The sequence below is a fragment of the Mytilus galloprovincialis genome, chromosome 11 (genome assembly GCF_965363235.1).
Source record: "Mytilus galloprovincialis chromosome 11, xbMytGall1.hap1.1, whole genome shotgun sequence".
In the NCBI taxonomy this organism is placed as follows: domain Eukaryota; kingdom Metazoa; phylum Mollusca; class Bivalvia; order Mytilida; family Mytilidae; genus Mytilus; species Mytilus galloprovincialis.
The window spans coordinates 16,369,815-16,396,752 of record NC_134848.1 but is presented as its reverse complement, the minus strand read 5'-3'; the positions used below and the strand labels follow the sequence as shown (position 1 = coordinate 16,396,752).

At 32.5% G+C, this 26,938-nt stretch overlaps 1 protein-coding gene across 1 annotated transcript in view; it reads left to right on the top strand.

The window, feature by feature from the left end:
• Positions 1 to 20,099, top strand: part of LOC143051758 (uncharacterized) — a 39,301-nt gene extending 19,202 nt beyond the window's left edge. The window contains exons 8-11 of the mRNA XM_076224668.1: positions 626 to 712; positions 1,931 to 1,972; positions 2,436 to 2,543; positions 17,545 to 20,099. Of these exons, the coding sequence (XP_076080783.1) occupies positions 626 to 712; positions 1,931 to 1,972; positions 2,436 to 2,543; positions 17,545 to 19,934 (2,627 nt within the window). The 3' untranslated portion in view covers positions 19,935 to 20,099. The remainder of the gene's footprint in view (positions 1 to 625; positions 713 to 1,930; positions 1,973 to 2,435; positions 2,544 to 17,544) is intronic.
• The last annotated feature ends 6,839 nt before the right edge of the window (positions 20,100 to 26,938 follow it).

The following is a 26,938-nucleotide window of genomic DNA, read 5'->3' as shown; positions in this document are numbered from 1 at the left end:
ACATTCAATGTCAATTTTAGACAAAGCAAGAACACAAGATTGTGTGCATGCATTAGCAACTATTGTGATTTATGTTCAATGTACAAAAAAAATGGTCTTAAAATTTAAGATGCAAGTTTTTTTTAGGTATGAGTGCCAATGAGACAACTCTCCATCCAAGTCACAATGTATATATATATATAAAGTTATCAATTATAGGTCAAAGTAGGGGCTTCAACATAGAGCCTTGGCTTACACCAAACAACCAGCTATAAAGGGCCCCAAAATGAATAGTGTAAAACAATACAGAAAAACCAACAGTATGATCTATATCTAAAACGACAACCACTGAACAACAGGCTCCTGAATTAGGAAAGGCACTTTAAAATGCAGCCGATTTGAAAAATCTAACCAACCTTCACCCTTACCTTGGACAGTAGAGAAACAGTACAACATAAAAAGACACACTATGAAATATCAATTGAAAATGATTAACTCGATCAAAAAGACAAAACAAAAACAATTAAACACACACTGAATGCTGATCACTCTTGTTTACTCTAATAAATCATTGATTTATATCAAAAAATTTAATTAATGAATAATAATAAATATTATAAATTGATAACTTTAAATTTTTTTCCAGCTATAAGTGAGAGGACCATAGATTTGAATGCCAATAAGAGTACTTTAGCTTTCCCTAGTACATCAACACATCTAAAAAATAGTAGAGGTATGCTTGTGTAAGAATATGAAATGCTAACAAATTTATTTATTTCAATGTATTTAGAATGAACAATGCAATTTCATGGGCACACGCATGAACTGAAAATACTTATTTATATCGATTATCAGATATAAAAAAGAAGATGTGATTTGATTGACAATTAAATGACTTACAACCAAAGTAAAAATTATGCAGAAATTATAAATATAGGTCATCATACAGACTTTAACAATGAACAAGATCCATACATACTGCAAAGCAACCTATCAAAGGTACGGAAATGACAATGACTGATATTGTTGGCTTTTTTCAAAACTACCTCTACCCTTTTTTATTGGGAAAATATGCGTAATTTTGACTGAAACTTCAATTTACAGACCCTAATTCAAGAGTCAAACCCTGCTTTGAAATAAGACCCCTTTTTGTCCATGATGATACATAAATAGACCCTCAAATCTGCACATACATGTATAGTAATTTTAGGGATGAAAAAAAGTATAAATGAGTGTTTTTTAGTTTGAATTCATGCACAATTACTACTGAAACTGCACTGTTTGGGAATAATTTTAAGCCATTTTTTTTTCAAATTGGGATTCTTCTCTGGGGGAAAAAACCTTTATTCTCCATTAATTTAAGGCAAACAATATCACTGAATGTAAAACAATTCAAACAATTCAAATGAGAAAAAAACTAATACTTGGTTTATGAATAATACATTGAACAAAAAAAAGGATATGATGTACAGCAACAATAGGCAACCAATGAAATACAGGCCTGGTTGTCCAAAACAAGCAATGAATATTTGCCACTGGACGTTGAGCAACCAACAACCAATGAATAACAGGCTGATGTAATGATTTTCAATTAAAATGAATTATTGTTTGTTTACCTGCATTACACATAAATCAGTATTATATAGTATCACACATAAAAAGCTTATTTTGATGGCTACTTGTAAAATAACTCTATGAAAACTGTTGGTGTTTTCATTGAGCCTTTCCATAAAAATTTCCCTAACATTATGCATTAGTTGTATTGAAAAAGTGCTTTTTTGTTCATTTTTGGGATCAGTATATATAAGGGAGTTTTGAACAGACTTGTAATATAACTTAGATTTCTGGATGTACATTTTTTGTTGTGGCCCATTAAATTTCAGCAAATAAAGAAAACAAGGTGAACACCGAATAATAATGAATCCACTGTATATGATATTTTTTTTCACAGAAGCAGATGTCGTCAGTATAGGGTCCAGCCCTTCTCCTGTCTGTAAGTAATCAAGTATAGCCTTGTTGGAGAAAGATTGCATGTTGGAGAAATCTTGCATGAAATGCAATCAAAACCCTATGTCACTGACTTTTGAGATGCACAATAATATAGTGCATTGAACGTAACATTTTAAACATCCTATCCATGACATTTTCTGAAATTTATCAATGAAATATATGCTCAGATGTTCAAGTTAAAAATGATGTTATACTTGTCAAGGAACTTGCATAACTAAATAAATTAAAACAATCTTAAATGTAAAAAATATATTCAATTTTCATTTCATGCATATGTGAATGCTTGAAACCAAAATAAAACTTCTTTTTTTTCCCCACTTATAGTTTCAAAATTTTTACCATCTTAATTTTGTTCTGATGACCTTTCATAAAAAGCAAAAATCATGATGTCAATACAATTTGTACTTGATAAGATCAATATTATTTTAACTCTTGATTCATTACAGGTACACCAGAACTGCGGCCAGATATTTTGGACCGACAGCTAACAATAGAACTTTCCAAGATGGAAAAAGAGCCTTCGGCACAACGGATGACGGAAGAATCACAACATTGTAAGTCTTAACAGCACAATTTTGTCAAGCCACTATGTACAAAAACCCCTTTTTAGGGGTGTTCAATGGAAATGCATGTTGGAGGGTAAGGGTTGAAAATTTCAAATTTTGTATCTAGGGTCCTTATTTTCTTGGTGAATGTCCTTATGAAGTATGCAAAGTTACTCAATGTTGGTTGTTTTTCTGGGGGGTGCAGGATATTTCGGAAGTCTTATTCTTCAAGTTTTCACTCTTAACCACTAGACTTGTAAATTGAGCTTGGGGCTTGTGGATTCTAAGTTTATCATGAAGAGTGTTCTAACCCCTCTTTCTTCTATTTTGATATTTAATCCCTTAAGTCAGACCAACTACTTTGTGTATTTTGTTATACATTTTGACCAAGAAAAAAATTGTCTATTTGTCTTGTAATTTTTGAATTTCCATTAATATGTCTATATATAGCATACATGTATAGTTTTAGTGTAATAATGAAGAAACTTAGTAAACCTAAGTACAGGGTAAATTTTAAATGGAGCCTGGTGTATATTTGTAATCTGTTATTAATTTTCAAATTATAAAACCTTCAATATTACGTGTTGTAAAAAATGAGTTTGAAAAATATTGTAATTGTGAAAATATAACTGAAATGCTGCATGATATGTTTACGTATATAGTTTCTATATACGATTGTGTTTTAACGTGATAATTTTGAACACTTTGTGGTCGTGTCTACATGTGCTACTGCGTTTGGATATTTTCCAGTATCTCAGCTATCTGACAATTACAGTAGACGCACAGTTCAAACACAGTGCAACATGTTCTTGTGGAACTATCTCAATGGCAAAATGGAAGAGGCTGGAAAGTCGGACCTGTTTCAAGTCCTAGGCCCCATGCCTCCTTCTAAGAAGTCTGTTTGGACCCAATGTGCCTTTGTCCAAAATGCTGCGCTCGAGTATTCACCAAGCATGAACACCGGACATTGTGAGTTGCAATCCGGGGAAGAAAATCGGAAAAAGAAAATTATCCTAGAAGCAATAGGCATTTTGAAATCACCACAGTACAAAGTTCTTGCTTGGAAGGTATTTATTTAGATTGCTTAAGAATAAGATATATTTTGTCAAAATTCTATGAAAATTAAAAGAGCCAAATTAATTTTAGTCAAGGTGTTTTGGTACCACATTAAGTTATTGTAGAGAAGAAAAAAACGTTAAAAAAAAATCTGAAAAAATCTTTTCTTGTAATTTACCAAAACTATTTGTAATACATGATGATATAAGATGTATATAATTTGAATTCATTTAATAATGTGTTTTTTTTTTTGTTATTAAAATTTATGCAAATGAAGTGTTTTAACAAATTGAAATCTTCATTGTTAGAAATTTGATATCATGAATTTAGGTAAAATAAAGTTAATTGCAGTGGCGGATCCAGAAATTTTCATAAGTGGGGGCCCACTGACTGACCTAAGAGGGGGCCCGCTCCAGTCACGCTTCAATGATTCCCTATATAAGCAACCAAATTTTTACCCAAAAAGGGGGGGCCCGGGCCCCCTGGGCCCCCCCTCTAAATCCGCCTATGAATTGAGATGTAATTGCTAACTTGCCATAGGTATAGTGATTGCTTTTCTCAGATTTTGTATTTATCCAGCTTTCTGATTAGAAATTTTAAAAATGTAACACTAGTAAACATAAAAAGTACAGAAAAAAGGTATTTGTGAAGGAAGAAGTAATTTGACCTACTTTTTAAATGTAGGTCATGTTTATAGAATTTTGTTTTCTTTTTGTTTTGTAGGTAGTTACTACTGAAAAGAAGAGAAAATGTCTGGTGATCAGAAATAGACAATATTTTGGTGTTATGGGTCATGACCTTGACCCCTTGACCTTGACATTGACAATGAAGGGTAAAATGACCTTGAACATTGTTTTCAAACCGGTTGAAGAGTTCAGCATAATTAATGTTGAAAAAGATGGAATAAATAGGGATCGTTTTATAGAAATTCTTGATAAAATCACAAATTATTCTTTTTGTCCAGGTATTGAGAAAAGAAATATGCGAAGTTGCCGTCGACGATCAGATATTATTTTTTTCAACTATCCATTCAAACATTGTCAGTCAGATAGTTGCCAAGTCTGGTACGGTGTAAAAGATGAGGCAACTGGGGCAACAAAAACGCATTTAAATCTGTGTTCACATTGCAAAGACATCAACCACAAATTAAATAGGGACCACATGGAAAAGAGGCAAAAAGTTCAAACAAACACGTCAAAAGTAAATAGCGTATCCGGAGTTGGTTCAGCTGCAAAAGAAAACAGGAATAGTTTGGTGGGTCGCCAAATTGTATTAAAGGAAGTGATTTCTTCTAAACCAGTCGTTATAAAAGAGATGGAAAAAGTTGTGGTGGAAAAGATAGCAAGAGTAGATACAGTATTAGAATGTGTACCAGATATGCCACCATGATGCCACAAGCTAGGATAAAGTGTCATCAGTCTCATACATAATTATGTTCAATTAATTTGCATATTATTGTTAATCATGAATATTCATAAGGCTGTTTCATTAAGCATGTAGGAATGTATTGTAAATCATGAATATTCATAAGGCTGTTCCATTAAGCAATAAGCATGTAGGGATGTATTGTTAATCATGAATATTCATCAGGCTGTTCCATTAAACATGCAGGGATGTAGTTTGGAAAAGTACTTGTAATTGGTGTACATTTGGTTGTGTCACACACCAGTCAATATTATAATTAAATTCCTTGTTTTTATGAGGAGTTTCCCTGGGCATGTTATGTTAAAATAAATCAACTATTACAATGAGTGTGCCAATTTGTCTGTTACATGTTCAAGTAGACCAGCTGTAGCAATGGGTGTAACAATTTAGTACTTTTATAAATCCTTGAAAAGTCAGTAATGTGATTTAAAATGCACAACTTTGTATCATGGATTGAATGAATAATGACTACATTTATTCACTGATTTTGTAAAGTTGTAAAAAATTTATTCTTAAAGACCAGCCCTTTGTTGTTCCCAAGTATGCCAGTATTTTATTATCAAAAGTTTATAAAGCTCTTTCTTGATTTTTAAAATGTAGTTGGAAGGAAGGTATCCCTTTCTCATATTGGTATGCTTGTCAAATTAGGGAACTCTTTTATACATTGTAAACTACTTTATGTTGGTTTTTTTTTTTTTTTTTTTTTTTTTCTTAAGCAAAACTGCAAAATTTTCTTTTTTTCAAGGATGTTATTTTTTTATATAGACCACATTGTTTTGGTGAATATTTCAAGAAGCTTGTTCATGAATTTCAATAATTATTGTTCAGGGGCGGATCCAGCCATTTTAAAAAGGGAGTTCCCAACCAAGGACAAAGGGGTTCCAACTATATGTCCCCATTCAAATGCATTAAACGGCCAAAAAAAAGGGGGGTCCAACCCCTGGAACACACACAACCCCCGCCCCCCTGAATCCGCCAATGATTGCCAATGATTGTTTATTATACCGGATTACAATCACTATCAGACATGGATAATGCCATTAGAATCTTTTTATCATGGTATAAGGGAGATAATTGCCATATTATATTAAAAAAAAATAAAAAATAAACTTCAGCAGAACCAGTAACTGGATGACTACAGAATTTATATAACTCTTGTGTATGATTTTTTTCACAGTGAATGTTTATACATTTGGGGGCAATCACTTTGACATCTTTCTTTGAATTTGATATTGATACTACAACTGCATAGTGTGATACAATATTTCATTACTCAAATAAGTTGTTTTTTATTCAGAATACTTGGCTTGCTAAAGGGTTTGAATATTTGAAGTTTAATTGTGTAGAGGAGAAAAATATGGTTTAACTTATGAAATTGTGGTGGAATCTGTTTCTCGAATGATATATTGAGGAAAATTTACTTTCGTTTCAAAGATTTGCTGAAATATTTTATTTATTATGTGATGTCATCAGGCTTAGTGGTCCTTTTTTAGAAGTCATTTAAATGAAATCTAAGAAAATATAACAATTTGACCTTCATAATTGAATACAAATCAAATGAAAATCCAGAACAAATAAGTTACCACCTGTTTGTTTTTAAAAGATTTCTTTACAGTGCAGTATAATGAGTATTAGTCATCTAAGAACAAGAAAATAGCTGGTATTGGACAAGATCATAAACCAGAATGTTGTCTCAATTCAATCATTGCCAAGCGATCTTTTTTATAGCTGAGGTTATGAGTTTGAAACCCTGGGTCCAAGGTGAATTTGACTCGAGAAGACAGATGATTCCCTATGGGTATGGATTTTCCCCCACAATCAAAATTTGATAGTATGTTATTACCATCCATGCTGAAAAAGGCATTAAAAACCAACAATTGATCAACCATATATATAATCACAAGCAATCACTTCAATTTATATTGGTTCACAAATAAACCATTTCACTTTCAGATGTACCACCCTGTAAATAACAATGTTACACCCCTTGTTGCAATAATTGTTATATAAACTGTTCTTTCTGAAATTGTTGTAATTATAGATTATCGTTGATCATCTCAATGAGAATGACTTTCTCGCTTGAGCTGGTACAGCGAAAGTGAGAAAAGCAATGGAGTTGAAATGACCAATGATAATCTGTTTATTGCTATTTTACCTATGACAACGTTGTCAATTTCATGTCAATTTTGTTAGCAACGTTAACTCCACATGGCTTCCTTAGTTTCTAGTGATAATTTTTCCATCTCAAGCGAGAAGCATGATATGAAAATTATCACAAAAAAAGATCAAAGGAAAAATGCACAAAATAGCTATAATGTTTTTTTATTAAATGTGAATAGTATAACTATAGGCGAGTATTACAATAAGAATTTAAGAACTTACGTGAAATCCAAACGATAAATCTCACATTTTTGTCCACTATCAAAAAATTGCAATAATTTCTGAATATTTAGTAGTAACGGTTTCATTAAAATATATGTATTAAACTATGCTTGTAATTTTGCATGTGTATATAGTTTAGGGCTGTTCCATCTTGTATCATGTTAATTGTTTACATCTACTGTGGATATTTAGAGACCTGCTTACATTTACAGCTCTTCTATAAAAGCATGCAAAGCAAACCCTTGATAAACTTGCTTGCTATATTTGTAAATAACAGGTAAGTAGTCTGCTTCAGTCTGTTTACTTTATACTGGAATTTGATTGGACAATAAACCTTAACTTTATTTCATGTCAATTTCTATTGTCCAATCAAATCCCAGTATATATAAAACACACTGAAACTAGGCTTACCTATTGTGTGCAAACATAGCAAGCAAGTTGATCAAGGGTTTGCTTTGCATGAAGCCATGAAGTGAGGAGTATGTTGTAATGCCAATCTTATTCATTAAAATGCAGATCATGTATCTAAGCTACACTCATCAGGAACTGATAACACTGTTTTACTTACTGTTATGGTAACTATATAATCAGCCAATCAAAATTCAGCCTTCAAAAATTTTGAAGGTGTGTAGGAATTAAAAGTAAAACCAAAGAATGCCAAAAGATCTTCAATAATATGAGGATGGAAATTTTTAAAGACCTTGACAGTCTGCACCAAAAACATTTTCATTAACAAGTCCGGACACCTAATTATCAAAACTTTTGAAAATGTTCACTAGTTCGAATCAATATTTACTAGTCTAGGGCATCGGACTAGTGGCTAACGGTGCAGACTGCCTTGACTGACTATTGTCAATTACAGAAAGTAGAACAAGGCTTTTACAGATCCATGTAGTAACTTGGACACAGGATCTGTATTTTAATTAGATTGTTGTTAAGGGAGTTTGCTACTCTGTTAAAACTTAACAAGCTTTTTAAAAGACTATTATAAATTGATAGTATGTAAATAAAGTAACAAAAATAGTAAAAAAAAATTAAGGATCCGTGTGCTCGTTTTCGAGATATAAGCCATTCAAAATTTGACGGGAAATAATTCTCTCTAGATTTTTCATATATTTAACATTGCCACCTTATTCGTTTCAAAAGCCATGAAAAAATAACAAAAATTTTATTAAATTTTGAAATATGGCTTTTTAAACTTTATGTAATAAAAATATGAAAAGAAAAGAAGGGTTAGTGGGCAAATTTTTTAATGACAATACATTGATAAAACCAGAGGATTCCGAAAATCTGGCAAAAAATTTAAAAAATGGAGAAGCAAACAAAGATGGCTTATCATTATACATGTAAAAGATTTATAAAAAGGAAAATGGGGGTCAATCGGCAATTTTTTTTAAGGATTCCGAAAAATCTGACAAAAATCCCAAAACATGACAAGCGAACTCCCTTAAGCTATCTTTTATTTGTAGGGTGTGATTTCCCCTTGTAAAAATGTCTAAGGTTAATGTACGATGGATGTTTGGTGCATATATGTATGTAATTAAATGTTGGCTTTTTGTGCCGTCTTATGTAATATTTTTTTCTGACTTATTGGAACAGTCCTTATTATTATTTGTCAGTTTTTCATGCAGACATTTTAACCACATCATTATAGTAATATAATAAAGAGTTGTGTACAGATAAAACCTAATCAGTATGTATGTTTGACTAACTTTATTTTATTGCCTTCCCAGCTGTGAAACAACGTGCATCCTCAACCAAGCTATTAAAATGTGGTTGGACAGCAAAGATGTACTGTTACTTCAGAAATTATTGTGTGTATTTAAACTGACAATTTCAAGACAACTTGGATACAGATAGATATATACTTCTTATATTATAACATGTATAATGCAAGTTTATACTAGAGAGATACTCTCTCAATTGCATTAATAAAACCTTGGCAATCATTTCTGAATTTACAGTATAGTTAAATAGGGACAACTTGTGTTGTCTTTCTAACAGGAATAATTCAGTTGTTATATTTTGTTTCCCTAGGATGCCTGCAGTCTAAACATGTTTATTTTATAATGTTCTCAGTGTACAAAGAGACAATTACTGTAAATTCAAAAATTATTGCATGCATTTATTATTGCGATTTTTCTAATTTTAAACATAGATGCACGATTTTAATTTTTCTATTTTGAGAAAAATCCTGTTAAGTTTATATAAAACTAGAACACACCCGCGAAATCGCTAGCATTCAGAGCGTAGTTTAAAGTATGTAAAGTGTTGTTTGAAGAATTTTGTGAAATATTGAATGACTGGAGAATTTCAGCAAAAGTATCATTAATCATAGGTTATTTGGGACAGGAAAATGTTTTTTTTTTTAATCCCTCCTCCTTTATTTCCAAATTCCCAATTTGTGGTTTTCTATCAATTTCAATATGAATATACATTTAGTATGTTATGAACATTTAAGTAAGGAGCCAGTGGTTGTCGTTTGTTTATGTGTTACATATTTGTTTTTCGTTCATTTATTGTACATAAATAAGGCCGCTAGTTTTCTCGTTTGAATTGTTTTACATTGTCATTTCGGTGCCTTTTAAAGCGGAGTATGCGGTATGGTATTTGCTCGTTGTTGAAGGCCGCTAGCCTAGTTTTCTCGTTTGAATTGTTTTACATTGTCATTTCGGTGCCTTTTAAAGCTGAGTATGCGGTATGGTATTTGCTCGTTGCTGAAGGCCGTACGATGAACTATAGTTGTTAATTTCTGTGTCATTTTGTTCTCTTGTGGAGAGTTGTCAACATGGCAATCATACCAGATCTTCTTTTTTTTGTAATCAATGAATTTTGTAAAAGATTTAATGACTGGAGAATTTCAGAAAAGGTATCAAAAGTGCACATGAATAATTTTAGCGCTTATCTGTATCTATCATGTAAATAAAGTGTATTTACTTTCAATTCTAAGTTTTCTAATCGATCCATGGTGGTCATTGATATAGTATACAGACCCTCTCTATTTAATAAACTATGTGACCACCGTGGATAGTAAACTTGAAAATGATAGCAGATAGAATTCTGAAAATACACTTTATTCGTAGTATGTATGTTCAAAGTATACAGAAAAACGCAAACCGGAAGTATAATCTGACTTAAAATTTTGTCCAATGACGGGACAATATCCGGATGCCCTTTTTCTCGTTTTTCTCCCAAAATAACTCAATCTGAATAATCATATGAATGGATGACAAATGCGACTATGCACTGTACCTATAGGACACAGGGGCGTGTTGATTAATTTATTGTGGAAAGAAGAGAAGCGACACCCAAAATGAGGTCTTCTCGTTTAATAGTATAGATATTTCAAAATGCGAGTTTAAACTATTGCGTTTTTGTCTCTGTCGCATTTGTGGCAATAATAAAAACATCACAATAATTTCTGAATATACAGTAATTTGTTTTTAACAAAAATGTCACTTGACTGCAAAGATGTATAATAAAATATAAACAACTTCTGTCTTCTTGGTAACTGGAATAATTCAGTTCTAACATTTTGCTGCCCTTATAAGTAAATGTTAAGTTAGGTCAAGGAAAGGGGAAAGGGACTGAAGTATTTTGGTTATCTTTTTGTATGGATGATATCACAATTTGTTACTCTTCCTTTCTTTTAAAAGGGCTTGTCAAATTTTAATGCAAATTATTCTTCAGGACAAGCTGTTGTAAACCTTTATTTGGGTTTTCATTTCAATTTCATTCACAGACAACCCCAGGAGTAGACGAAACGCGCGTCTGGCGTATACATGTATATACAAAATTTAGTCCTGGTACCGGTATCTATGATGAGTTTATTTCCTTATTATTCGTTGGATACAAGTTTTCTTGGGTTTTGTGGATACAGATGAACCATAAATTTAAAGCTCAACGAATAATAAATTTTATATAGGCTCCTATACAGACTTTGGCAAAACCACAAAATCCAATATCAACGAAAATGCAAGATTTCCTCGGTTCAGTCCACGAAAATTGGTACCCAAGAAAATAAAAAAAATCCACAGTATGTGTTTAAGGGTTTTACTCATTGTCAAAGGTGACCTATAGTTAATTTCTGTGTCATTTAGTCTCATGTAGAGAGTTGTCTCATTGGCAATCTTACCACATCTTCTTATTTGTATATGGAGTATAGCAATCTGGTTATCCTCAGTGCGGCAATGAAACCCTGGATAAAATGATGGGCTGTATGGGATATATAATTTCATAAATTCCTATGCATCAAGTAAGGGACGACATCAAAAGTTCAATGTAGTATAAAAACTCAATGCTCTTCAATTTTGTACTTGTTTGGCTTTATTAATATTTTGATATGAGCGTCACTGATGAGTCTTATGAAGACGAAACGCGCGTCTGGCGTACTAAATTATAATCCTGGTACCTTTGATAACTATTTACACCACTGGGTCGATGCCACTGCTGGTGGACGTTTCGTCTCCGAGGGTATCGCCAGCCCAGTAGTCAACACTTCGGTGTTGACATGAATATCAATAATGTGGTCATTTTAATAAATTTCCTGTTACAAAACTTTGAATTTTTCGAAAAACTAAGGATTTTCTTATCCCAGGCATAGATTACCTTAGCTGTATTTGGCACAACTTTTTGGAATTTTGGATCCTCAATGCTCTTCAACTTTGTACTTGTTTGGCTTTATTAATATTTTGATATGAGTGTCACTGATGAGTCTTATGAAGATGAAAAGCGCGTCTGGCCTACTAAATTATAATCCTGGTACCTTTGATAACTATTAATTCACATAGTTTTTTCACTGACCCCCACACCCTCCCTCTTAACTTAATTTGGGAAAAATTGATTGACCAATAGGGATATATGTAAAACCGATTTTGGATTAACAAAACTTGCAGCAATGTTGACCCCCCACCCCCTAAACTATTTGATTTAAGTTTTTTATCCTACATCGATCTTTTGATGTTGTCCCTAAGGTGAATACCCTTGCACACAAATTGTCTCCGGGATCTATTGGTGTCATGATGCACAGCAAAATTGTCTTCCCTATTCATCATACCTACTTTTTCCAGTGGAATTTAAAATAAGACATCTAGCAGAACCTATATTTAATGTGTTGATTTGTATTGTCCTGAATATGTTTGAAGTATTTGACACTGGACATTAAACAAACATCTGTAATGAGTTGATCAATCATTTGTAGACGGTAGGTGATATACATTTTAATTTGAGGACTTCCTCATTCTTATGCCTTAATTCTGTGTATTATGTTTTTATACGACTGCAAAAAAATGATGCGTTCGTATATTGGTATATGTCGCCGTCGTCATCATTGTCGTCCAATGACACTTATTTTTTGGACAATAACTTTAGTGAATGGATCTCTATAAAATTTAAACACAAGGGTTGATTTGGGGGGTTATGTTTCCAAGAGTTTAGGAACAAGGGGCCAAAAAGGGGGTCAAAATAAGTATGGATCTTTCTGTAACTGTACCACATGGTTCTATTCCAAAAAAGGAAGGATAGGATTGATTTTGGGGGTTATGGCCCAAACTAGGAATTAGGGACAAAATCAATACTTTTTTAATACTTTGTATAAATTGCTTATTTCTTGACCCATTTCAATGTGATTTTATTCTTGAATTTTTTCGGTACTTAAATATACTGAATATAACCGTGTATTAAATTTTTTTATACGACCACAAAAAAATTTAGCATCGTATAATGGTATCATGTTGTCTGCGTTGTCGTCCGAAGACGCATTTATTGTCGGACAATAGTTGTAGTGAATGGACCTCTATAAATTTTTACCAGAAGGTAAAATACCACTTAAGGAAGGTTGGGATTGATTTTAGAGGTTATGGTCTCAATAGTTTAGGAATTAGGGGCCCAAAATAAGCATTTTTGTAGTTTTCAAACAATAACTTGTGTTAAAGTGTATGAATCTCTCTGAAATTATAACATTGCACAATTAACACAATTAAAAGCAGTGTAAATTGTGGAGGTTATTCAAAATCATTTAACATACAATGTTGAGTATGTTTGGATTTTCTCTCTTTCACTACTTGTAAATTACTTGTGAATTATATATAAAGAAATGTCAGGTTTTGGACTAATTGTAAAAAAAAAAGGGGAATACCGTGGTAGTAGTTTTCAAATATTTTTTTTTCCAATTTTTGAAATCTTCGAAGAAGTCTTTAATTGCACACTATTGCACAATAGATTTGTAAGATCTTTACAAATGTTTTGTGTCAGAAACCAATATTATGTCAAAAATTTTATCACAATCCAAATTCAAAGCTGTATCAAGCTTGAATGTTGTGTCCATACTTGCCTTAACTGTTCAGGATTTGACCTCTGCTGTCATATAAAGCTGCACCCTGCAGAGCACCTGGTTGGAATTTGGTCCAAATGAGTTTCAAAGGGTTCAAAATTCAACTTTGTTTGAATTCATCAAAAATTGAATTATTGAGGTTCTTCAATATGCCTTATCTAACCATGTTTTTTAGATTTTTAATTTTGGGTCCCATTTTCGAATTGGTCCACATGAGGTCCAAAGGGTCATTGTAACAAAAATTGAATTATTGGGGTTCATTGATGTGCTCAATCTAAACATGTATTTAAGTTTTTGATCATGGTTGCTATTTTCAAGTTAGTCCAAATTGGGGTCTAAAATAAAACTTTGTTTGACTTTATCAAAAATCCAATTATTAGGGTTCTTTTGATATGCCGAATATAACTTTGTTTTTAGATTTTAAGTTTTTGTGCCCGTTTTCAAATTGGTCTACATTAAGATCGAAAGGGTCCAAAATTAAATTTTGTTTGATTTTAAAACAAAAAATGAATTATTGGGGTTCTTTGATATGCTGAATCAATCCATGGCCATGTATTTGGATTTTGGATATTGGACCATAATAGGTGATTTTTTTTTTTTTTTAAGTTCATTAGACAACATTCATTCTGTGTTGGAAACCTATGCTGTGTCAACTATTTAATCACAATCCAAAGTCGAAGCTGTATCAAGCTTGAATGTTGTGTCCATAATTGCCCCAACTGTTCAGGGTTTGACCTCTGTTCATTCATCCCTCTGTCTCACTTCAGGAAGTTTTTGGTCAAGGACTTTTTTGATGAAATTGAAGTCTGATCAATTTGAAACCTAGTACACTCATTCTCTATGATATGATTTTTCTAAAACTAATGCCAAATGATCTATAGTTTTGATGCCAATTTCATGATCTTCTGAACATAGAAAATGACATTGCGAGTTGGGTATCCATGTACTATGGACAAATTCTTGTTTTCATTCGATTGTTTTTAAGCATCATTTTGTTGGACAGCTGTATCAGGGACGTTTTACATTACCAGTACCCATCTTTTATTGGCTTTGAAGAAAAAAGAAGAAGAAAAAAAAGCACTTCGATATATCAAATATGAGTAAGTTAACTTCTCAAACTTCTCAGAAAGAAAATTTTATGACTGGTGCTGCAATCACAAGTGGTACAGAGGAGTAGGGGCAATAATTTGGTCTTCTGTTTCTGTCTGGTAATAGCCTCCTTCAACAAATTGAAAATTCTACAATTTATATACATTTGTATATATGTTAATGTCAAGTTCCATGTGCACAGGAAGACCTCAAGTTATATTCTTTGTGCTGTGACTTAGTGGGAATATCTATATACAAGTGAACTACAACTTTTAAATTAAAAAAAAAAACTGACTAAAAACAGTAGGAGCCTTTAAGGCTTTAGAGATTTGACACTAGGATCTTGAAGTGGCCTAGTGTTTCTGTCTGTGGGATGTTGGGATATTTGTGTCAGTTTAAAAGTGCCATGCCACTTTAAACTTATGTTCTTATGTTGTTACGGCCAGAAATCACGTTTAAATTGTAGCGAACAAAAGACACAAATCAATAATAAAATTTAACAATATTTATTATGCAAAAGTTTTCAAGAAGTATTGCACAAATATTACTGTCAACTTAATTGTCAAAATATGAGTCCAATCTTTTATCTTTATCTGTATCCGGATATCTTTCTGAATCCAATCTGAATATTACGTTCACTACCCAGTATGATGTTGTTTGTAGAATAAAAGTGTCAATCCAAATGCTATGAATATTAATGTCTATCAATGTCTAAGTCTAAGTGTGAGTTTAACTTTAGTGTCTGTATATATATCGTTGTCACGGAAAATTCTAGAACACTCTAGAATGGAACGTCCTAGAAAGTTACAACGGAAGTTTCTAGTAAAATGTAGAAGTTTATATAACGCATCTTTTATTAGGATCATTCTGGAATCATTATGTAAGTCAAATGGAAAGTTCCAATCATTCTGTGATTATTCCAGTGATTTCTTAACTGCACAGTTCTAAGATTATTCTGTAAACAACTATCAGGCCAACATAAATAAATACAATAATTACAATATCATAACAATGTATTTTTTTTAAACAAATATTATAAACTTTGTATATTTAAGCGTTAATGGTAAATCCAAATATCGATGGAGTGCTTCTGAAGTACTAAATCTATAAAGTTGCCATTATTATCTGATAATTATGATTAATTTTGCAAAGACCTATTGTTTTTGCTCGCATTATTAATTTTACCAAATATTTAAAAATAAGCTTGTAATGATACTACAGAGGCATGCAGCCCTTATGAATGTTACAACTACTGCAACACCAGTAGTGTTACATCCATGTTAAACGAACTACAATGGCCCTCACTCACAGACCACCTCCTCAAAACCAGACTTATTACATTCTACAAAGTCGTCCATGGACTCGTCACAATTACATCACTAGTCCTTGTACCATCAGATACTAGAACAAGAAAATTACATACTCAAAAATTTCAGCAAATATCCACCTCAAAAGACAGTTACAAATGGTCATACCAATGGGCAACAACTGCCATATTCCTGACTTGGTACAGGCATTTTCAAATGTAGAAAATGGTGAATAGAACCTGGTTTTATAGCACTAAACCTCTCACTTGTATGACAGTAGCATCAAATTTCATTATATTTACAACAAAACAGACGTTATAGGTAAAATTGTCAAAATAGGGGCACAGCAGTTATCACCATGTCACAATTTCAATTAGAAAAAGTCTCCTTATTATTCATAAGGGAGCTACCATTTGATTTTTATGGGGGGGGGGGGGGGGGGCTAGGATGAAATTTGAAAAAAATAGGCAGGACAGGAATTTTGAGTAAAAAAAAAGGCAGGATGAGAAACTTGTTAAAAAAAAAGGCAGGATGACAATTTGTGTAAAAAAAGTCGGGATAAACTAGTAAAAAAAAAGGCAGGACCGAATAGAGTAAGAAATAAAAAGGCAGGACAGAGATTACAACTAAAAAAAAAGCAGGACAAAATTTTTCATCCTAGCCCCCCCCATAAAAATCAAATGGTAGCTCCCTAAGTTTACAACTTTTGTGGTTTTCAAGGTTATAACTGAACCACAAAAGAGTTAAAAAAAAAAAAATAATAATCTCCTTTGGGATTGCCTGTAGCGTTTACAGTGACAGATCCAGAGGGGGGTTCCGGGGGTTTGAACCCCCCCTTTTTTTTGGCCGATCAATGCATTTGAATGGGAGCATATAGTTGGGAACCCCCCCCCCCCTTTTTAAAATGGCTGGATCTGCCACACAATCAAGTATCCATAAACATACAATTTTCTTCAATCCACAAAAATTGATACAGTACCAACAAAAATAAATGAATCCACAGGATATAAGGGAGCTACTATTTGATTTTTATGGTGTGGCTAGGATTTTTATTTTAAAAAATAGGCAGTACAGGAGTTTTGAGTAAAAAAAATAGGCAGGATGAGACACTTGCAAAAAAAAAGTCAGGATGACAATATGGGTAAAAAAAGTCAGGATAAACTAAAAAAAAGAAGGCAGGACCGAAAAGAGTGGAAAATAAAAAGGCAGGATAGAGATTACAACTAAAACAAAATGCAGGACAAAATGTTTCATCCTAACACCACCACCCCCCATCCCCCTCATAAAAATTAAATAATAAATGAATCTACAGGCTATAAATTGTTCCCTATAGCAAATATCAGCCAACAAACTAGTGCTGCCTTCATTTACTTTGATTTAAATGTATTTTGTACAGTTCTCTCCATTTTGTCTTTTCCAGATTTATGTCTCTGGTGCCAGATCAACTTTGAGAAGAAATCAGATCTACTTCATCATTTCCTACAGCTCCATCAGGACATGTTAGTGGTTCCTGGTGAATCAGATGGTCAAGGTCAAAGTCAAATAGAAGGTAACGTTGCCACTCCCACTCTGACCTCTTTGTCAGCAGAGGACAGCTTGGCAAGGCCAATAACTGTACCAGATGTCTCTTCAACTTCCTCCGATATTATGGGAGCACCATTTGAAAATCAAGGTGATGATGACGACGACGAACCACCTGTTATTATTGACGTTATGATTAATACATCTCAACATCAAAGTCAGATGAATGTTTATAATCAAGCATCTTCAACTGTGTCACAGTCTTACGTGCAAGAACCTCCAAGACAGCACAGAAAAAATCCTGAGATTCCGACAGACGAGCTGTCAAACACTTCAACAATAAGTGCGGCAGAGAGTTTAGATTCTATTTCTAAACCTAAATATTCTTTAAACGATTTGATAAAAGCTTTAAGTCAGAGCCTTGAACAAGAGCAGGCAAACACACCTCAACTTTCTGTTATGCTTTCTCCATCTATAAAGCAGTTCAATTTGGCACAAGCCACTGCATTACAATCTGACCCAGGATTGTCGGGAATTCCTGCTACTGTGGTGACTGGAATGTCTGGGAATGTAAGAGGTAGAGGGCGTGGCAGAGGTAGGGGATCTTCTAACAGAGGACGAGGCCGAGGACGTAGAAAGACAGCTGACATTTCTCCTGAGATGCCTTGTCTGATACCCGAGGTACCTAAGGACAGGATCTGTTATGATAATCTTCCTGAATCATCAGAATCTGGTGAAGATGAAGGCCCGCCAAAAATAACAAAAGTGCGTCCACGCAGGGCACCAAGAAGTAAACCATCAACACCAGCCAAAAGTGTATCAAACACGCCTGTTATGTCTCCCCTACCATTAGACGAACCATTTATACCGGGTCTTTTATTTCCATCAGCGAAATCTGTTGATCAGGCTGAGATGGGAGACCACGATGATTCATCAGATCAGGCAATTCATGTCACAGTCAAAATGTATGAAGTGAACGGGAAAACAATATACAGGTGTACTGAATGTAACAAGGAATTTTCTAAAACATGTACATTTGCACGTCACGCCATGCTTCATTCTAAAATGTATCCCTATCAGTGCGGAATATGTGATATGAAATGTGGAGACATGAGGATTTTGCTGCGTCATTTGGACCAACATGCTGAAGATGCTGACTGTCCTTGCCAAAAATGTGACCGAATGAGCAAGGATTTTTCGGTAGAAACTCAGAAGAAAGTTAGTGCTGCATTTCATTTTAAATGTAATATATGTGGGAAAAAATTCTTCAGCGATTATGCTTGTAAAATACATGTAAATACACACAAGCGAAAAATGACATTGACATGCGACCAATGTAAATTAGAGTTCCGCTGTAATAAGATATTATCTAGGCATCGTAAAGCAGTTCATGATACACAGTTTTGTCCTGTTTGTCTTGAAACATGTACGAATTTGAATATGCATATGAGACAGCATGTGGGTTTTACGTTGTACAGGTGTGGACTATGTAGTGACGGGTTTAATAGTCGTCCTCAGCTTCACGAACATCTAAAAATACATACACAGTTAGGAGCAACTCGACCAGTATCAGGAACTTCATCTTCTGCTTCAAGATATGTTGTCAAGGCAACCCCAAGTACTTCATCAGCTATGTTACAACAGGAGCAGAAAATGTCAAAGATTGAAGAAATGCTAAAGGAAGAAAGAGAAGCTAAAATTGCTACAGAGACCTTGATGGCATTAGGGAACAGCGGTGATGGAATTCCTACTACTGCTGTTCCCCCCAAAGTAGAGGAAGTAAAAAATGAACAAGGCACCAGTGGGGATCAAAGTCCTACAGATTTTATTGTTAGAACAGGGGAATATGAGGATGAAGATGGTGAAATTGATGTTCATGTCATTCCCAAGAGACGAGGGGAACGTTTCAAGTCAAAATCTAGTGATATCAGCGAAGATAAGGATATCAGCATTGAACCTGCAGTGGCGCCCTCACCACGTCGACAGGTAGTGAGAAGATGCAAATGGCATGGAAATGATTCTTTATGTGAAAGGTGTGACGAAACATTTGTGAAAAAAATGTCATCTAATAGAAAAAGACGATCTGCCGAACGTGGATCTGCCACACGTGGGCGACGAGGAAGCAAATCTCCGAGAAGTGATGTGAGTGATTCGTTTAGACTCAACTCTGACTCGCTCGACTCTCTCAAAAATTTAGGATTTACTCTACCCCTGGCAAACTATATCTTAAAGGAAGACAGTAAGCCGGCTACTCCTGATAATTCTCAAGTGATTGAGTTGTCAGATTAGGGGAGATAACTTGTGTAACTTGATTAAGTTTTAAAGGGAGATAATTTATGACAATATTGAAATTTATGGGGAAGAAACTGTTTAACTAACCATTTCAAGAAACTTTAAAGATTTTTAACAAAAGTATTAGCACTATTTCACAGAATAAAGGCAGTTGTCAAAGATTTCAAAGCTATCGTAAAGATACAAAAGATGGTTATGAAATGATTTCAGATGTAAAGAAGTGACTTGCACTGCTATCAAAGTCATGACTTGATATATGTATTTTTCCTTCATCATTTCTTTAATTAGATAGATGACATTCATATATTAAACGAATAATGCATTTTTTGTTTATTGTTATATATGTATGGTTAGGGTTTTTGTTACATTTATAATATATTCATAGCTGTTTGTTTATTATTCACATATTTTATCATTGTTATTATTCATACATGACATATAATATATCAATTTAAAAAAATGTAGATTTTAGTATGTATAATCATTGAATGAATTTCTGTATAATACTTAAGGTGGTACCTAACACTACAGGGAGATAACTCTGTAAAGTCAGCTAAACGTTTTAATGACATTGTGTTGTAAAAGGAATATTAAGCTTCTCAATGATCAAAATTGGTGTTTGTCAAATTGCTATATAACCAGTGTAATTTTTCTGACAAAACGGTTAGTTCAAAATTTTTAATTTTTTTATATTTTTGTTAAAGTGTCAAAGTAAATACTTTGTCAAAATTTTAAGAAATTTAAACGAGCCAAATTAATTTTGGTTAAGGTGTTGGGTACCACCTTAATGTGTGATTTTTAAGGTGGCATATACAACATGCTAATTAGTATACAACGGGTATTAAATATCTTTATTATTAGACCATCTTGCTCCTTAAATTTATTAGTTGATTTTTCGAGCAATGTTTTGAATTATTTGTTTTAAGAGCATAGGTCATGCGTAGGCTCTTTTGATTCCTCTAGTTTTCATTGCATTATTCTGTTCAAAACTATAGATAAGGACAGAAAATCACTAAAAACCATGACACATTTAGTTTTTGAGACTTCTGTGTTAATTCTGATCAATAAAACAAAGATAAGTTATTCAAAATAGTTGGTCATAATTTTAGTCGAGCATTAGAAAAAAAATTGACCAATGAAAATACTATGTTTGGTTTTAATTTCATTTTTTTTTCATTTTTGTTTGCCACATATTTTAAGTAAAAATGTTAAATTTATTGTTATGGGTATGTTTTGTGTATTTCTATGTAAATAATTTTTAAGAGCATTTATTTTTCATTATTTATAGCAGATTTTTTTCTGAGTTAATGCCAAAAAGGATGTCTGCATGCAAGTTTCGTTATTTATATTTTGATATTTAACTTGTCTTGTATCTAGCAATTTATGCCAAAAGAAAAAAAAATTTCAGATGGGACTTACATTTATAATATGTGCAGAAAAATTCAAAAATCTGTTTGTTGTGATAAGGAACATATATACTGTTTCCAGTTGTGACTTTTTATGAAAATTTCATACATTTCAATGAAAAACAGTTTTTGGCATTATTTTAGGCCAAACAAAAAAGAATGTGTGTTTACTGTCACATGCTGGGGAAAAAAAGGAACAGGGTAGTTAGGAAGGGATTTTATAAAAAAAAAAAAAAAATTTCATTGAGGCTATAGGAGCAACATTGTAACAGTGCTTAATAAAAAATGGCTGAAGAAACTTTAGTGTAGGGGATAAAAATTAGAGTAGGGAGGGTTACAGTAAGCACACATACTTTTTTTTTGGCCTTAAAATACATTTATTTGAAATGGAACATATCTCTTACATGGGATATGTTGGACTATAGTTTCCCCTTCTTAGTTTAAGGGCATTGTAGAAAATGCATTCATTTTTACTTGACAGAGGTACTTAATCTTCATAATTGTCCATTTTAGAATCTAAAGCATGTGGGCATTATAAACATAGATTTTAGACATGTAGGTTGTGAAAGGGGAAAAACCTCAGGATAAAACTAATAACAGGCCAGTCAATTCTTAATAGACCAGTCAGGGTAGAATTACTTTTGATTTTATTTCATTTCAAGACAACATATTATTTTTAAATGAAATTCCCTGTACTGACTTGTTAGAAATATTTTAGATTAATTCTGAATTGGGTACCATTTAGGCAGCTAAGTGGTTGACATGTACTTTAGATTTAGAATTTTTTGCGATGCTTTTAAATGTGGAAAATTGCAACAAGATGTGTGTTTCAGAAATAAAAAATTGCATTTTAAATTTGGTAGCATTATTTGAACTCTAAATTTCTTTTAAAATTGCAATAATATAATTAGGCACACACACATTTTTGTATGGCATTAACGAAATAGATTGTGCTAGTAAAACTCTAAGGTGGTATGTTATATAGTAACTTAATTTTTTCTGTATTTATGCATAGTTTATTTTTGTAAATACAATGTATAACTGAAAAGTATCTTTTTTTTTAACATCAGATTCTGTTGGCTGGAATAATATATGTTTTATAAAAATCTTATATGTTCTAAGTTTTTAAGTATAATTTATTTGAAACTCATTTTCTTTGAATGTGAGATTTGTATTTTAAATTTAAAGCATCTCTGTTTTGTAAATTTTTTATCTCTCAGTTACTTTCATCACTTAATTGTTCAATGAATGTGTTTCAAATCCTCAGAACTACCCTCCACTTCTAGAAACTTACCTAAAAGCATTTGTTTTATCAATAAATTTAAGGTGGTACTAACACTTTAACTAAATTTAATTTGGCTCGTTTAATTTTCTTAATATTTTGACAAATTATTTACTTTGACCCTTTGACAAAAATATAAAAATTTCAAAAAAATTGAACCAACTGTTTAATCAGAAAAATTATACTGGTTATATAGCAGATTGACAAACACTTATTTTTATCATTGAGAAGCTTGATATTCCCTTATGAACACAACGTCATTAAAACATTCTGCTGATTTTACAGAGTTATCTCCCTGTAGTGTTAGGTACCACCTTAAGATAATGGTTCTTCAGTCTGAACTTTCCTGTCGTTATTTTTACTGATTCTCTTTTCATAGATGAAATCTGTTAAAAAAGTAAATGTCTGTCAATTACCCTTCAATTTACATTGATGTGTCCACTAACCTTAAATCTGTACAAAAAAAATAAAGTTGTAGACTGCAGCATACACAATTTTTAACCTTTGGGCATTACTCTAGTAATGGAGAAAAACGTATACACAGTTCTTTGGAATTCTTACCCATAAAGTTGATTATTGTTAAAATATATAATAAAGGTGGTACCCAACACTTTAACTAAAATTAATTTGGCTCCCTTAATTTTCTTAAAATTTTGTCAAAGTATTTACTTTGAGACTTTAATAAAAATATAAAAATTTAAAAATATTTGAACCAACCGTTTTATCAGAAAAATTACACTGGTTATATAGCAGTTTGACAAACACTAATTTTGATCATTGAGAAGCTTAATATTCCCTTAACAACACAACGTTATTAAAACGTTTAGCTGAGTTTACGGAGTTATCTCCCTGTAGTGTTAGGTACCACCTTAATAAAAGGTCATTATACATGTTATGTGATAACTGTTTTTACAGTGTTGAATTGTTAATGTTTATAAAACCTATACTTTACTTTAAATCTATTTAAGGAATGGATAATGTAGAATAATTTATATAGTAGCGATCGATGCTTTATTATGAATTTTGTGTAAGATTGTCAAAAGTCAAATACATCAATGTAGTATGTCGCAGAATGGTAAAGCTGAAAGAAAATGAAGAATGAATATGACAGCTTTAATTTTTTCAAGTCACAATGACGATGTTTTTTCTGTCTCTGAAAGTACATACATGTATAGAAGAAGTTTTATAAAAGTATACATGTCTGTGTCCACACTTTTTCAAATGTTTCATTATTCATATTGTGATGTATAAAGGTAGCTGATTATGTTTTTTGGGCATTATTTAAGATTGTAAAACTGATTCTGGTGGATAAAAAGTGAGTAAATGAAAGTTTTAATTGTTGTATCTACATTTTCTCTTGCTTCAAACAGGTCCAGTTTTCTTTTGTATGAAAATAAAGAGAAATAAGGTTATTTAACAGAATTCAGAAAAATGTTTTCACACTTTGGCAGAACATCAATTGTATTATTTTTACTTCTGACATCATTTATCACACAAAAATTAGCATCTGACAGCAAAATATTTACCAGAATTAAGGATTATGTACCCTTGTGTTGATTCAATGCTAAACATGGAAATTTTATAGAAAATCCACAGCCTTTCCCCTTTTACTCTCATATTTGGCAATTCAATGCTTGATAGAGGATTGTTGCATGCAATGCTAGCAATGATTTCGTTGAAACAAATTTAAAAAATATATATATGGACCAATTCAAGTACATGTACACCTTCTAGGGTTCGCTCGACTTTAGTGACTCAGCACGAGGTGTTTTGGAATTTAAAGGTTGTTTAGGACTTTTTGTAAACAATAAACGCTAGCACATCATAGAAAAACAAGTGAGTAATCTATGTTTAAAATTTTATAACTAAAATCTCTGTTTTGAAGTCTGTGGATTTTCTACAAAAATCTTGGTTTTATTTTCACCAAATTCTCTTTTTCTACTAAATGCAATTAAACTATAAATATTAATGCTTTTCACAAAGTTTCCCCTCGGTATATGTACAAAATAAACCATCTTCATTATTCATTATCTTTGCTGTTTTGATACTATTGCAGTTTAAAAATTTTGTAATTCACAGGCCACAGAAGGGGTCATAAACCTTAAGTTCATTTGATTTAAATTATACTTTTACACGTTTTAAGATGCAGAATTTCAGAACCTAACAAAGTTAGGTTTAGGAAAAATTGAAAACATTTATCAGTTTGAATATTATAATTGTTTGTTAAGTAATTGTGCTTTTGATATGATATTGAAATAGTTAACTGCCTAGTTGTTTAAAACAGGTTTTGGGATCCAGTTATTTTTTTTGAAAAAATCAAAGTTGGACAAAATAAAAGGGTGTGTGTGATCAATGCGTTTTATACACATCTAAAGACGGTATGCTATCTGAGTAGTGCTATAACACCAGAATCAGTGTTGAAATAAATGTTTTTTAAGATGTGTTCTCTTTACATTTGTATATAAATTATTTGTAGATACATATTTTAACCCAGTGTGAGCCAAAGTCAACCTTTTTAAACTGTATGTAATCCAGATTCATAAAGTCTGTGATTCCTCTATGTTTCCAACAGTCCAGCTGGATCAGGTACACTTAGAGAAAGTTTGGACTGTATACAAGTAAAGCCAACTACAGTAAAACCTGACTAAACCGAACCCTTTCGGGAGATGAGATGTTTGTTCGGTTTCACAGGGATGATTCCACTATATAGTTTAGGGCCCTTAAATCGACCAGCGGCCCCAAAAAAATGTACATGAAAATTAATTCCCAATTCAGGAAAATAAAATAAAAATCGATATTTCCAGAAAAGTTTATGTCACCGATTAAGGCAACTATAATTTTTCATAGTTTGTTCAAATTCAAATTTTGATATAACATTGATGGATAAAGTTTAATAGGGGGCGATCTCGTAAAAGCAGATAGCCCAGCAGAGCCGGTTATATAATATGATTAAAACCTTGTTTTGTAAAAGAAATTATTTCCTCAAAAGACAAAAGTTTGAGCGTTTTTTGAAAATAATGTTGATGATAGACCATTCATGAAATACGATGTCATCATAATGGAACTATTTCAAAAGATTTGAAGATGATCCAAATAAATTTAAAGATCACTGATTCAATGCTTTAAATATTTTATCAATTAAGTATATATGAACTTTTGTAATTGCTTTTCTGAATTCGACAATTGACCAGTTCAATTTGAAATCCATTTGAATCAAGGTAAAATTATAGAGATGACCTGCTGTTGAAAAATACCCGATGAATGATTTTTTCAGTGGTTTATGTTAGCTGAAATATATGTTTTTGTAATAGGCTTAGGTAACTATAGCTAAGTTGATAGACTAGTACATCATGTTCAATGATATTCATGTAATAACAGTAGCCCATCCAGAATTATTCAAAATGTTACAACTGTAATACATGAACATTAGTGTACAGGTTAAACTTAATAATAATATACAATTTCCGTTTTTACAGGAAAATAATGTTATTTCGTCTTAGATTTTATGCTTAAAAAATTCCCAATTAGAATAAAAATTCCCAATTTAATGTTCAAGGGACCCATTTGAAAACACCTGGAATCATCCCTGGTTTCATCAGGTTCACAATGCATAAAATGTGATATGATTGGTCTTCAGAACAAGTTTGGATTAGACAGGTTTCCGGTTTATTCAGGGTTCGGTTTAATCAGGTTTCACTGTATATGGATTTTACATACCAAACCACCTTGATTACAATATTTATCCTCTCAAGGGGGTCTCATTGGGGGGTTACGATCCCGGATCCTGCTTACTGTTTTGTCAGATTCCCGTATCCTACTTACACTATGTATGTAAGCATCTCTCATTTTTTTGTCATTTCCCGGGTCCCGCTAGACCTCATTTCCCATTTTCACGACACAATAATTTGACTTTCCCGTGTCACGCTTAGCAAAAATCGGCAATCCCGCGTCACCCTTAGACCCCAATGAGACCCACTCTCAAGATAATTAATTAAACCAGTGAAGGGGCATTAAGTTTTACCTTTGTCCATCGAAAATTTAGTTTCCATTCAATTCTCTAACTTTAGTTTGCCTCAAACACAAGGAAACTTATACCCATTGTCTATCACCAAACACAGATCAAAATCAATTTGGGGTGGCGTCAATTTCACCATTCTGCGTTATGTGACGTCCCTCTTTAAATAGAAAAATTGCAGAATTTTACATATTTTTATTTTAGAAGTTGGACATCTCTGTCCAATGAACACATTCTTTATTTATTTAAATTTAACTATCAAGGCTGGATAAATAAATTAAGTGGTCGAATTTGTAAA